The sequence below is a fragment of the Grammomys surdaster genome, unplaced genomic scaffold (genome assembly GCF_004785775.1).
Source record: "Grammomys surdaster isolate TR1022 unplaced genomic scaffold, NIH_TR_1.0 251, whole genome shotgun sequence".
Taxonomy (NCBI): Eukaryota; Metazoa; Chordata; class Mammalia; order Rodentia; family Muridae; genus Grammomys; species Grammomys surdaster.
Genome location: NW_021604692.1, coordinates 1,650,100 through 1,664,980, shown reverse-complemented (window position 1 = coordinate 1,664,980; position 14,881 = coordinate 1,650,100). Strand labels below are relative to the sequence as shown.

The window sequence follows — 14,881 nt, the reverse complement described above, 5'->3', positions numbered from 1 at the left end:
AGAGACAGGAAGGACTACCGTCCAATTCTCTTATTACAGCTAAGGAAAGAAAAAAGATAAGAGTAGCCTTTCCCGTACGGGAAGATGCTAACCAAACTAGACAATACTCACAATTAGACTTAAAACAATTAAAAGCATTGGCTGAGTCAGTACAGACTTATGGGATTAATGCCTCTTTTACTCAGGCACTAATAGAAAGACTTGTGGTCAATGCCATGACACCAGATGACTGGTATAATACTGTTAAGGCTTGCCTGACTATGGGACAGTATCTGGATTGGAAATCTATTTTCCAAGAGCTTTGTGCTTCACAGGCAAGACAAAATTTAGCTCAAGGGCATCCACAATGGAACTTTGACATGCTTACAGGGCAGGGACAATGGGCTATCAATCAAACGGCCTACCCTGTAGAGGTATATGAACAAATCAATAAGGCAGCAGTAAAAGCATGGAAAAGCCTACCTAACAAAGGACAGGTTTCAGGAAACTTGACAAAGATTATCCAAGGGAACACTGAGCCGTTCTCAGACTATGTGGCTAGGATGATGGAGGCGGCAGGAAGGATTTTTGGAGATCCTGAGACGGCCATGCCTCTCATAGAACAACTCATTTTTGAACAGTGTACTAGAGAATGCAGAAATGCTATTACACCTTGGAAAGGGAAAGGACTAAATGCATGGATGAAGGCTTGCAGAGAGATAGGGGGACCTAAGACATCTATCTCCCTAGCGTTATTTACCTTAAATTTTTTAAATTTGGATTTTGAAGGACGATCTGCTACAGATAGACATGCAGCTCCGAATCCTCAAAAAGAATATGTTAAATGGAAAGATGTCTTAACTAACCAATGGAAGGGCCTGGATCCAGTCTTGGTGAGATCCAGGGGAGCTATCTGTGTTTTTCCACAGGATCAAGAAAATCCAATCTGGATACCAAGCAGACTGACCAGAACTGTGAAAGAGGACTCACCAACCCCTGAAGAAACTAAAGATCCTGCTGATGATCTGCCTGCTTGAGAGAGCGATAAGTATACCATTGTGGGCTGTGGTAAGATCATGGCCAGTTCCCATCCCAGTACATTCCCACTCTACAGTACTGCCAATGTTTACATCATCGAACTGTCAGCTGGAGGCACCATGTGCCATGCCTTTAGACAAAGAGATTGTCAAATATAATGCATCAAAATTTAGATTAAATGATACCTTGTGTTTCACCATAACAAACCGGGCAGAGACCCCATGCATCGTACTTCGCAATGCTACATTGGGGCACTGGGTTGATCCCCTTGGAGATTCCCAAATAGGCACTGGTGTCCTGCTCGAGGTACTCAATAACATAGTGGCAGGACAATCTGAGGCCAGTGGAAATACATCTAACAAAAAACAGTCCCCTGTGAATATCACTACATTATTGCTAAGAAGTAAGGTAACCATACTTGAGCGATCATATTGGCAAACCAATAATGCTACTAATGTCAGAGTATGGCCGTGGTGCCCTCCAGATAAGTCTTTTCCACCAGTGTTTGCACACTGCCAATCTAAAAGGATGCCTAAGGTAGAAGTATCTCGAGGGTTCACTTTATCGCTGCCTTTAAAAAAGATGGCTATGACAGGAAATAAAACAGGGAATGTAAACGAATGGCCATTTTATCAATGGATGTTGACAAACTTAGCGGGGGCTGCTACCAGTTTATCAGCCTTTGCAACTCTAGGTGAGTCACAACATGACATTTGGAATGTATCAGCAACCAGAACTAATACTACACCAGAGATATTGAATGATATTAAATATAATAACTTGTTGGCAAATTATTCAGCTAAAAGGGCAGCAGTTTGTGTTTCGGCTCCCTTCTTTTTTATTTTACCAGAATTTAAAAATAAAAGCAGCATATTAGATTGTACAAATGTCACCTGCCAGTTGACAGAATGCTGGAATGGGTCTGCATCCTTAGCACTGCTGGTGCGGGTCCCGACCTTTGTCCCTATACCGGTGGATGCCGATCCTGATAAATTTCCAATAATCTCCTTGATTAGAGAAAAGAGAGATTTTGGCATCACAGCGGCCATTGTGACAGCCATTGCAGTGTCGGCTGCTGCAGCGATGACTGCGGGTGTTGCCCTAGACAATCAAGTTCAAACAGCAGAAGCAATAAATAACATAGTAAATGCCTCGGCAGATGCTATGGTAAAACAGCATAAAATGAATAGCCATTTGATTTCTGGGATACTACTTGCTAATCAGCGAATAGATCTATTACAAAGTAAAATGGAAGAAATTGCTGATATTCTTCAAGTAAGCTGTATAAGTCATACTAAACACATGTGTATCACACCCTTGAAATATAATAATGAGTCTTTTACAGAAAGTACTAAATTGTCTAATTTTTTTACAAGGAAATTGGTCACAACAGGCTGAGGAGGTACAAGATGAACTCCTGCTCAAGACTGCTGTTTTGAATGGGACCAGAATAGCCCCGATTGAGGTCGGAGACTTCACTTCCTGGCTCACGTCCGCCTTCTCCTACTTTAAAGAGTAGGTGGGGGTGGTACTCTTTGGCTTATTGATCCTTGGTGGAATGCTCTTCATGCTCTGGTTGCTCTGCAAATTTAGAAACCAACAACATAAAGAAAAGATTCTAATCACTCAAGCGCTGCTTGTTCTAGAACAAGGGACATCCCCCCAAGCTTGGTTGAATATGCTTAAACGATGAGACACTATCATTCAATGGGGTATCCTGAGGGCTCCTGTTCCCATTGCACCAGGAACCCTGAGTGGTAGTCCTCCACACTTCCCAGGGCTCGGGTTCCCATTGCACGGGACATAAGTGTGGAGGGTCTCACAACTGTTTAACTGCCTTGAACGCCTTACTGGTAGAACGGTGGGCTTGATCGGCGAAATAACAGTTGGGAATTTGTTACAACAATTTAGTAAAGACGGGGGAGATGTCGGGAGCCGCATTCGCCATTGCGTAATGGCGCCGGCTCCTTGAGGGAGCCAGGATTGAATGTGCGCCTGCGCAAGGTGCGCCGGCTCCCCACTTCCCGGCTCTTTGAGAGAGCTGTGATTGAATGTGCGCCTGCGCAGGCGCGAAAACTGGTATGTTAATTAGGCGACATTTAAAGAGCCAATGAGCATGCGGCACGTCCTCCCAGGGCTCTATATAAGCCGTGGGTTCTGGGGCTCGAGGTCCTTCGCCTCACGACCATCTAAAAGAGCTATAACAATAAACTGCTGTCAGAAGAATCCTGAGTGTGGCATTCTCCTTATCGGCGAGGCGGCGTCACATGATAACATCAGCCATTCTCAAATTCCTTCCCTCCTGTTCCCAATGATGGTGCTCCCCAACATACATGCATGCACAGAGATACTTGTGCACACACACACACACATGCACGTGCACACACAGATGGTTAAGTAAGTACTGTAGTACATACAAAGCCCTTCATGCAAAATGAGCGTCATTCATTTGTGGCTATTATTAGCCTGTGCTCAGTAAATACTGACACAGTAAAGCACATACGGGGAGCTTGGGATACGGTATGGAAGAAGAAGTGTATTGTACAGTCATGCATGTCACATTTATCTCCGTATCCCTAGCCCCCAGCCCAGGGAGCAACAAACTCGAGGCTTCCTTAGTCACTGTTCTATTGCTGTGAAGAGACCTCGTGACCATGACAACTCTTATAAAAGAATATATTTAACTGAAAGCTTGTTTACGGTTTCAGAGGTTAGTCCATTATCATGGTCGGGAGCATGACGGAACACATGGCGCTGCAGCAATATCTGAGAAATTTATATCCTGACCCTCAGGCAGGCAGACAGGCAGGCAGAGAGACTGGGCCTCATATGGGCTTTTGAAAGCTCAATGCCCACCTCCCAGTGACATGCTTACTCCAACAAGGCCACACCCACTCCAACAAGGCCACACCCCTAATCCTTCTAATCCTTTTCAAATAGCACTACTCCCTAATGACTAAGCATCCAAATATATATGAGCCCATGGGAGACATTCTTATCCAAACCACCACAGATGCTCTCAAGATACAAAGGCATTTTTGAGCAGTGGTCTCTGAAAAGGCTAAGAGTGGTGCCACCATTCCCTTGTGTCCACACAGTGGGAGCACGTGACAAGCTATGAAGCTGACAGCCTAACAAAGGCCATCATGGATCCCTAATGGATGTCACTGACAGGCACTGCCCACCACAGGATTGGAGCTAAACAGGCATGGAGCATAAGAGAGGTTGTGTCATGGACTTCTGAGGGAAAGAGGGCATTCTCCAGGGACCTACTCCTTCCCCTCCCGATTCCCATCGCAAAGTAAGGGCAGCTAATGCTTGGTCTGGGGTGGAGACTCAAAGAAGACAGGACATGAAGAAAGAATAGGGTGGTGGACTCTGAGAGGGAGAGGGACTCAGAGAGATTAGGGATCTCGAGGCAACGGGAAGGACTCGAAGAGTCGTCTGTGAGAGCTAGGACTCGATGATGGCAGTTGCCGAGGCCAAGGCCATGCAGAGAGTAGAGGCCCCGAGAGGATCCCAGGATCTGTAGATTTTCTTATTTTGAGACAGGGTCTTGCTACGTAGTCCAGATTGGAGATTCTTCTGCCTCAGCCTTCCTTGTTGATATGCACCTCTAGGCTGCCTTAAGATGTAGAGAGTTTGTTGTTATTGTTTTTTTTGAGATAGGGTTTCATGCAGCCCAAGCTAGCCTACAACTAGGTATATAAAACTAAGAACGACCTTGAACTTTTGATCCTGCTGCCTCTACCTCTGGAATGCTGGAATTACAGGCGGGTGTGACCGTGCTGAGTTTATAAGGTCCTGAGATAGAACACGCGGTTTCTGTATGTTTCATGTGAGTATTCTACCCACTGAAAGCTACATCCTCTGGTCCAGGTATCTGTTTTCTGTATGTGTTGGGGCACCTGGAGGGATGGAGACCCAGAAGAAGATCTGAAGACATAGGTGAGAAGACAGAGGCTCATGGTCTGTGAGCGGTCAGATCTGAGTGTGGCTGAGAAGTCTGAGCGCTTGAAAGATGCTCAAGGAGATGCACATACAGACCCTCTCGGAAAGAAAAGGGAACTCAATGAGGGACAAAGGTGAGGAGCTGCATAGGACTACAGTCTGCAAAGCCAGCCTCCGGGGCTGGAGGGACCCCCACCTCCCCTCTCCCCAGTCCACCTCCTCCCATCCCACTCCACCCCCGCCCGGGATTGTAGCGCAGGCGCGAAGCAAACTGGCTTTGCGCTGCTCCAGCTCCGACAGCTTCTGTTGGCTCCGGAGACGCAGGTCCAGAGGTGAGCTCAGACCCCTGCGGCCCGACCCCCGCCCGGCTGGCTCCCCTGCCCCCGCCCACCTCTGGCATCCCCAGTATGATTGTGTCCGATCAGATGTGGGACATCTGCTCCCTATGCTCTGACTTAGGGAAGTGGAAGTGATACAGAGCCCCTTGGGACTGTGGGCCTCGACACCTCAGGCCTTATAGACTAGGCAGAGGCTTCAAAGAATGAGTTCAGCTGCCCCTCTTTAACAACCTATTCCCATTTCTCTGTGCCTCAGTTTCCCTTCTGGGAAACTACGCAGTTTATTTCGTGAGAGATGATCAGGTCTGAGAGTGTGGCTGATGTTTTTGACTCCTCTAGCCACCGCACAAGGAGGGCTTTCCTTCCTGCTGCGCTGGAGTAGGCGGACCTAAGGACAGATTCCGTGCGTCCTGTGGCCCACAGGTTTGTCTCCTTCGAGACAAGTCCCTGGCATTAAAGTCTCCTTTCCCGAACCACGCAGCTTCTTCCTCTTCCAGCTCTCTTCCCATTAAATGTCTCCCTTTACAGGTTAGGAACACACTCCTGGATGTTTCCATAGCAACCCCGCGGGCTCCCCAGCATCCTGTCGCTCCCTGCCCGCTTCCCATCCCCCAACCCCAGACCTGCTTCAGACCACCCTAAGACGGGAGAAGGAGGGGCCAGGCAGAGGGAAGGCACAGTCAAGGTCACCTTCCTTCTTCATTATCAGCAGGATGAACAGACCCATTGCGTTTGGAGGCAGGGCGAGCAAGAATTACAGGGGAGGGGCTGACTCTGGCCCTTTGTCCCTGTGTCCCTCCCTGCCTCTTCTGGGCCTCTACTTGACGCTCTGGTTGTGGCATCTTCCAGGCCGCTTTCATTTTCCTCACTAGCGCATCCCCAGCCAGGGCCTCTGTGGTCTGTGCTCTGGTCACATTTCTGCCCCCGCCTTCTCTTGCAGTCCTGTTATCTACTCTCAGTCTTAGGTCGGTCACTGCTATGCCTTGGCCTCTACCATTTATCACTCTCTAGGTTGGTTGTTGTTGTTTTATTCCGCCTTTTATTTTTCTTCCTTCCCTTGAATTGTGGGGCGAGTAGACAGTCACGATCCCGTCAACACTGCTATGTGTGTGTGTGTGTATGTGTGTGTGTGTGTGTGTGTGTGTGTGTCTACGCAGGGATTCTGGGGTCACACTAATTGAAGGTGAGAAGCATCCTAGATCAACATCACCCTTCAGAACAAGTCCACTCGTTTTATTTACATGGAGCTGAGGGGGATGGGAAAGAAGCAGCAGAAAGAGCCGAGGTTTTTGTTTTGTTTGTTTCCCAATACCTTGATGGACACAGGTCCCTTCCATCCCCAAGATCTCAGAAATCTAGTAGCCAAAAGGACAGAGAACCCTTAATCCTTTCTGTGAACTCACAATTCCTCGGGACTTGTATGTAGCAAATCAGCCTCCGGCTTTTAGGACCACACCGCTTGAGGACGCCCGCCCAGCTGGACGAGTATCACCTATGAAAATTACCCCCAGAAAGGACCCTAAAAGGGACAGAAGTTTTGAGGGGAAACATGGAGATCTCTCACTCGAAACATGGGAGCCCCAAAAGTTGAGGAAGGAAATAAAAACAAACAAAAAAAGTAATTGGGGTTGTCAGGATGGTTCAGGGGGTAAAGACACGTGCTGCTGCCAAACCGACAACCAGAGTTCAATCCCCAGGAGGATTCACTTGGTAAAAGGGGAGAACTGACTCCTGCAAGATTTCCTTTAACTTCCACATGGGTTTGCACACACATGTGTGTGCATCACACAAGTAATAAGTAAATTGGAAGAAGACCGTTGAATGAAAGAGTTAGCATCATTAGTCCTGTTTCCCGGACGAGGTCATTATTAGTTCTATTTCACGGACAAGGAAAGCCTGAGAGGTCAGTACACAACCTAAAGTCACATCAAAGAAGCTGTGGGCCTGGGACTCAGTCCAACAGAGAGGTTCCAGAGCTGCATTCCAGCTGCCAGGTGGCCTACAGAGAAAACATGCAGATGGACAGACAGCTGCCAGGTATAAAGCTGAAAACTACTGGCTCATGCGCGAACTTAGGGAAGGACAGGATGCTGAAAGGGTAGGTGGCCTGTGAGGGTGAGGTATTCAGTGACAGAGGAGTGGTGAGGGGACCTCCTGCTGTGGACCAAAGGGTTACCATGGCAACTCTACTGATCTCCCTCTGTCGCTGTGCCCACAGGGATCCATGATGAGCTGCAGTCGCCCCTGTATCTGTAGCCATGGCACCAATGTGGAGGAAAGTACATGGTATGGGGTTGACTTCTATCCTAATCTCTTCTACAATGACTGGCTGGGTACCACCACTCTCCCCTATCACCCAGAGAGAATCCCCATCCGGTATATCAACCGACCCTGGCCCTCATTGTGTTGGAAGGTAAGACCAAAAGAATGGCTCCTGTGGCTTTGGGGAAAAGGTGGGGTTGGACTGAGGCCAGATCATGGCTACGGGAGAGATGTTAGGGTGGTCAGGAGTCTTCATGTTCAAGAGCCAAAAGTACAGTGTAAATAGGTTTCAACAACAAAGTTCATTCTCTAGAAGATTGGATATCTTCTGACAAAGGTGGATCGAGCCAAGGGCTGAGGAGTTTACCAGCTTTTTCTGAAATCTTGAAGCTTCCGGTGTTATCAATTCATACAGCCCATCAACTTCTCACTCCTGTGCTGAGTCATGGTCCTTCAAAAAAAAAAATTAAAACATCATTATTTATTCAACTCCCAGCATGCACATGGTGGCTCAGAACCAGTCGTAGTACCTCTAGTTGTAGGGAATCCAGCGCCCTCTTTGATCTCCACAGGCACTAGCATGTGATGCAGTCGTAACTGCAAGCAAACACCCATACACATGAAATAAACACATCCAAAAATGTTTTAAAAGCATTAGCACGTGAGTGTGCTTATGAATATGTGAATGGCTTTTAAATGTTATTTAACAACTATATAGTTATTAATATGATCCAGCCAGCACCTCCCCATCCCCCAGTTATTGTGGCAAAATCCTAAGGATTTAATTTAATCAGTTGTAGCACAATAACTGGGCAAACTACCCCAGTCTATTCTTCTGTATGCTAGACTGGTTAATTCTCCAGCTGTGCTCCCCAGGTACTTCCAGTGTCTGTCCTCAGGGGGCATTTCACTCAGCCACGGGCTCCTGGTCCATCTAATGGAGACCTCCTGTTCCCTCTTTCTCCTTCTTCCTCCTCTTTCTCTCTTCACGGTCCCTGAAACCCCACCCACCTCTAACCTCCCCAGTAATGGGCTATAGCCACTTTTACTTAACCAATGGCTTTGAATTGAGGAGCAAGGTTTGCACAACAAAGATGGTGTATGTGAGAATTCCGTCATCTGGAAACAACCAGCTCGTGGGGTACAAAATTTATCACTTGAATACACAGTAGCACCAGACCAACCTCCAACACGCATTTGTATATACATGCAGGTGTGTATATACAGGTATATATACAGCATACACACACACACACACACACACACAGAGTTCTGCCTAAAATACTCTGACCAGGAAGTCTTCTCAGATAATCCCAGGTACAAGGTCACTTTACTCTCTCCACTTCCTTGTGAATTCCAGCTCATCAATGAAGCCCTGGGTCTGATTGTCCCACGCTGCATAAACTTGAGTATAGTGGGGCATATTGATCCTAGCCCTAGGAAGGTAGACACAATGGGACCAGAGTTTTAAGGTTGTATTTGGCTATATAACAAATTTGAGGCAGCCTGAGCTGTTTAGAAAGAAAGATCAACCTAAAAATGCCAGAAATTGGGCTGGAGAGATGGCTCAGTGGTTAAGAGCACTGACTGCTCTTCCAGAGGTCCTGAGTTCAACTCTCAGCAACCACATGGTGGCTCACAACCATCTGTAATGGGATCTGATACCTTCTTCTGGTGTGTCTGAAGAAGTGACACACTCATATACATAAAATAAAGAAATGCATTTAAGGGGCAGTGGTGGCTCATGCCTTTAATCCTAGCACTTGGGAGGCAGAGGCAGGCAGATTTCTGAGTTCAAGGCCAGCCAGGTCTACAGAGTGAGTTCCAGGACAGCCAAGGCTATACAGAGAAACCCTGTCTCAAAAAACCAAAAAAAAAAAAAATTAAAAAAAGAACACATTTAAAGATTTAAAAATTGCTAGGAATGAACTGATTTCTGGGATCCATAATAAAACTGTGGTCTACACATTGGAAAGCTGAGGAAGAAGGATCATGAGTTCAAGACAAGCCTGAAATAGAAATAGTATGTTGTAGGCCACCCTGGGCAACCGAGAGAGACCCTGTCTTGAAATACATCAATTAATTAATATGTTAATAAATGAATGAATGAAATAAAATAGAGGAGTGAAAGCATTTTGTTCCTAGATGTCTGACTCTGTGGGCTGTTTGCCAGCTCTGTGCTAGTCACTATGGCTTTGGAGGGGAAACACAGCTTTGGGGTGTGGAGTTCATCTCACCTGCATCTTACTGTGGCTTCCCACTGTGGGTACCACTGGCAGGCAGAAGAGATTCGAGAGACAGACAACAGATGCTCATAACAGCCTGAGGTGTCAGCCAGTAGTCCTTTGTATAGTTCTTCACTAATACTATAGAGAAACTGAAGCCAAGGGTCCCTCGGGCTGCTTTCAAATGGTTTCCCTCTAATGGTGAGGCAAAGTGCTAACCCGTGTGTGTGTGTGTGTGTGTGTGTGTGTGTGTGTGTGTGTGTGTGTGACAGAGACAGAGAGACAGAGAGACAGAGAGTGCACTGAGGTATATTACAAGCTTTCTTTTTTACTTTTTATCTTCAGACAGGGTCCCACTAATTTGCCTGGGATGGCCTTAAACTCACTCTATAGCCCAGGCTGGCCTTACTCTGGCCATCATCCTGTGTCAGTCTCCTGAAAGCTGGGATTACAAGCATCACCAGACCCAGCTAACATGTTTTCTTTCTTTCTTTCTTTCTTTCTTTCTTTCTTTCTTTCTTTCTTTCTTTCTTTTTTTTTCTTTCTGAGACAGGGTTTCTCTGTGTAGCCCTGGCTGTCCTGGAACTCACTCTATAGATCAGACTGGTCTTGAACTCATAGAGTTCCACCAGCCTCTGTCTCCCAAGTGCTGGGACTAAAGGCGTGTGCCACCATGTCCAGCCTCTTTTAAAAGTTTTGTTTATTTATTATTGTATGTGTGTGACTAATGTGTGTACATGGGCATGTGTGCCAGGGTCAGAGGACACCTCTGGCGATGCTTCTCCCCTTCTACCTTAACATGGCTTACTGGGCTCGAACTCAGCCTGTCGAGCTTTCTCAGAAAGAGCCTTGACCTGCTAAGACATCTTATTAGTCCTCTTTAAAAAAAAAAAAAAAGCATGTGTACATGTTTGACTGTACATGTGTGTGCACACATGGGAAGGTAGGTGTGATGTCTTCCACTGTTCTTCTCCACATTACCTTTTGAGACCATCTCTCACTGAATTCAGCCAGTCAGTGAGCTCTGGGAATCTGCCAATCTCCACCCTTGTCACACTAGAGTTATAGAGTATGCTACCTGGCTTTTTAAGACAAGATTTCACTGTATAAAATAACCCCGGCTGGCCTAGAACTCACAGAAGTCAGCCAGCCTCTGGGATTACAGGCATGTTCTACCATGCCCTGCCTCAAGCCTGGCTTTTTTTATATGGATGCTGGAAATCCATACTCAGGTACTTGTGTTAACATGGAAGACACTCAACCCCTGAGCCATCCCCTAACCTCTCACTTTCAACAATCTCATGTACGGTCCATTTCGTTGTTCCGCTAGAAATTAGTACTGCACTGAGCAAAAGACACCCAGCGAGTCAAAACATGTTCTCATGCGGTTCAGTCCAGTAAAACAGGCAGACATCACTCACCTAAAAACTAAAATCCATGCCAAAATCTGTACAGAGGTGGGTGCACTGAAGGACTCGTTGGCACTGGGCTGTGTAAAGAGAAAGAAGGACATCTCCCTGAACTGGAAGTCTCCGGGAAGGTATCTGAGAGGAGGAACCGTTTGAGATGAGACTTGAGGATATACGAGCATGAACCTAGTAAAGAGACAGAGGGTGGGAAGGGTCATGGGGTAAGATGGTGCCCAAATAGGAGTGCTAAACAGAGCTGGGAAATAGTTCCGTCAGTAAAGTGCGTGCCCTGCGTTCAATCCCCAGTACCCACATACAAATGCCAGGTGAAGTTGGATATGGTAGTGCATGCCTTTAATCCCAGCACTTCAGAGACAGGTGGGTTTGAGGTAAGCCTGGACTGTGTAGCAGTTCCAGGACAGCCAGAGCTATGTAGAGAGGTTGTGTCTCAAAATAAATAAATACAATTTTGTAAAGAGAGACAGGAGTATCTCCAGGGCTTACTAGCCAGTTAATTCCACTTCTGGGTCCTGATGAGAGATCCTATGTCTGAGAAACGCCAGAGGTTGCACTTCCCTTCATACAACACACACATACACACTCAATAACAATAATAACAACAACAACAACAATAATAATAATAATAATAATAACAACAGTAATAATAATAACAAATGGGACCTGGATAACAATAACAATGGACAGAACTCAAGGTTAGCTTTTGAATCCATTCTAGGGGGGTATGGTGATACACACTTGTAGTCCCTATACTTAGGAGGCAAGCTCAAGGCCATCTAGGGCTACATAGAAAGTTCCAGGCTATCCTGGGTAACTGAGCAGGACCTGCCCTCAAACTAAAATTCAAAAAGGGCTGAAGGTGTAGCTCAGTAGTAGGGTGCTTGCTCCTTCCACGTGTAAAATCCTAGGTTCTGCTCTCATCTTTGGCAATTAAGTCCCAGAGAGACATTCCATGATGTGTATTTCATGATCCTATGATCCGGACCACAGGTCATCCTGAAACCTTGCTGTTCCGTCTGCCTCTCCTCAGGTCAGCGTGTCCGTGGCCTCTCTGTTTCTCCTGTTGGGTGTGGCAGCCCTAACCACTGGCTATGCAGTGCCCCCCAAACTAGAGCTTGTTAACGAAAGTAAGTTCTCATCGATGGATGATCCAGTAGCTGACTACAACCAAGCCCTGATGACCTGCCGTGTGGTAGGAGCGACGCTGTGCGGGGTAGCCGGGATCATGTTGGCTGTCTGCCTCTTCTTGATCGCGTCTGGTTGGATGATTCAGGACCTCAAGGCAGAGCCCCTAGTCACTGAAGCTGACAGCCCCGTGGAAGTATTCAGGGATGAGCCTGAGAAGCTGTCCCCTGCCTTCCATGAGGCCAGTAGTCAGTCTCCATTCTTGACTCCGCCCAGCTCTTTCGGGCAGCAGTCTGTGCAGACCAGCCAACCCCAGCGGGACTTGTAAGTCTGCAGGCTGGGGAAGTCAGACACTTCCCGCCTGGCACTCCTTGCTTTCATCACCCTGACTTCTTCCTCTCGGTAGTGCCAATCTCTCTAGGACCCTCAGCTCCCCCCAACCCCCAAACAAGTCTCGTGCTCCAATCTCACCCCTGCCCAGGAGAAGAGCAAACTCAACCAAGCACTGCTCTCTCAGACTAGTGAAACGGCCCTGAGAGGGCCCAGAAACGGCCCAGGAAGGCCCACGGCCTTCCTGGCATGACCGAAGATCTCAGTTCTATCTCTCAAACCTGCAAGGTGGAAGAGGAGAACTGGCTCCCTCCAGTTGTCCTCTGACCCTCACCCCCACCTCCCACTTACAAAGAAAGGTAATAAAAAATATAAATTATAAGGATGAGGGAAATTGAAATGTTTTTGCCTCCCAAAGTCCATCCCCTAGACAGCAGTGCCCACTGGGCTTGATCCTGACCCTACCGATAAACCTGTGTGCACTCCCATAGGCCCTAGCACCTTCTTCCTATGGGTGGCCCAGTCAAAAGCATGTCCTCCTGTAAGACGCTAGAGGGCGCTTTAGGACATCGTCGGATCCTGTCTCTGGCAACGCCTGCAAGCCCGTGGGGCTTCCTGGGTGGGAGGAAGAGGGTTTGCGCACTCCCCACCACCTTTGTGCCCCGCTGGTTGTACTTTCCAGGTCCTTGTTTCTCACCACCTCCACCTAGCTTCGCCGTTCAATAAACAGTTGATGCATACCGTCTTTGCTTCCTTTTTGCCTACACATTCAGTTCTCAACCTGTGGGTCGCGACTCCCAAGGGTCCGCAGGAAGATCAGAAAACGCAGATATTTACATTATGCCTCATAACAATAGTAACATTACAGTTATGAAGTAGTAACAAAAATAATTTCATGTTGGGGCTCACCACACATGAGGAGCTGCAGTAAAAGAGTCACTGCAGAATAGGAAAGTTGAGAACCTCTGCTATAGATCGTTGGAACGTGGGGAATGGGAGAAAGAAATGGTTCCTAGCTGAGACCTACTATGTGCTTGAGTCCTTTATTCTCATTTGCTCCCTAGGACAATCATTTAAGAAAAAAAGATTATTAAACGAGGAGTAGTGATTCAAGCCTTTAATCCCAGCTCTCAGGAGAAAGAGGCAGTTGGATCTCTATGAGTTTGAGGCCAGCCTGATCTACATAGAGTTCAAAGACAGCCAGAGCTACATAGAGAAACTTTGTAACAGAGGGATGGGGGATCATTTTATCCACAGGTAGATCACTAATGGTCAGAGATGGGAAGTCAGGTGTCTAAGGTTTCTTCTGACAGCTTTATTGGTTCATTGCTCTAGGATAGCTCTTGGGTGGGAAGGACATCAATGGCTCATCCCTGAGAGGAATGTGGGGAAGAGGGGTTAGAAGCCAGTGGGGACTCATTTGCAGGACTCTAAGAACCAGGCATGGAAGCACATGCCGGGAAACTTAGCACTGAGGAGTTGGGGTATGAAAGCTGTACAAGTTCAAGGCCACTGTGGGCTATCTAGCAAGAAACACATGCACACACGAACACACACATGCACGTACACACTCGAAGACACACGCACACACGCATGTGCACATGCGGACACACACACTCACAGACACACACTCATGCCCACACATGCTCATGCTGACACACACAAGCACACATACACTCTCACAGACACACGCATCCGCACACACGTGCACATGCAGACACACACAAGCACACACACACACACACGCAGACACATGCGCACACATGGGAGAGAGGGACCACCCACTCTGCAGGACATGAGTAAGGCCACGCCCTGTTCTCCATGCTTTACAGACGTGAGTTTCATGTCTCCAACACAAACCAGTGTGAAAGAAAAGCTGTCATTCCCAAACCTGGCTCCTGACCCCTAGACCTGTGTTTTCAACTGCACTACACACAGAGTGAATTTCCTGTCAGCCACCCCAGGCTGTCCCACTGTTCCACCCCACCCAGAGTGGCCCCTCTGCTGCCTCCATGACGGCAAGCAGCTTTCGTTGCTCCGTCAAGCCTTAATCCCTTTCTTTGCTCATTCCTCAAACCTAGCACAACTCAACCTTGGACAGAGATCCTGTCCCCAGCCATGTCCTGGGCCAAGCTAGCTCTCAGATCCAGGCTATCACCATCTCTCTCCCACCTGGGTAGAGCATCAGCATCTCCCTGGTATCTGG

General features: G+C 47.4%; 1 protein-coding gene across 1 annotated transcript; it reads left to right on the top strand.

Moving 5' to 3' along the window:
• Nucleotides 1-5,248: 5,248 nt before the first annotated feature.
• Nucleotides 5,249-13,415, top strand: Nrsn2 (neurensin 2). Its single transcript, XM_028775013.1, has 3 exons — nucleotides 5,249-5,300; nucleotides 7,525-7,719; nucleotides 12,251-13,415. Exons 2-3 carry the CDS (start codon nucleotides 7,531-7,533, stop codon nucleotides 12,671-12,673), a joined length of 612 nt encoding a protein of 203 aa, XP_028630846.1. The 5' UTR covers nucleotides 5,249-5,300; nucleotides 7,525-7,530; the 3' UTR covers nucleotides 12,674-13,415.
• The last annotated feature ends 1,466 nt before the right edge of the window (nucleotides 13,416-14,881 follow it).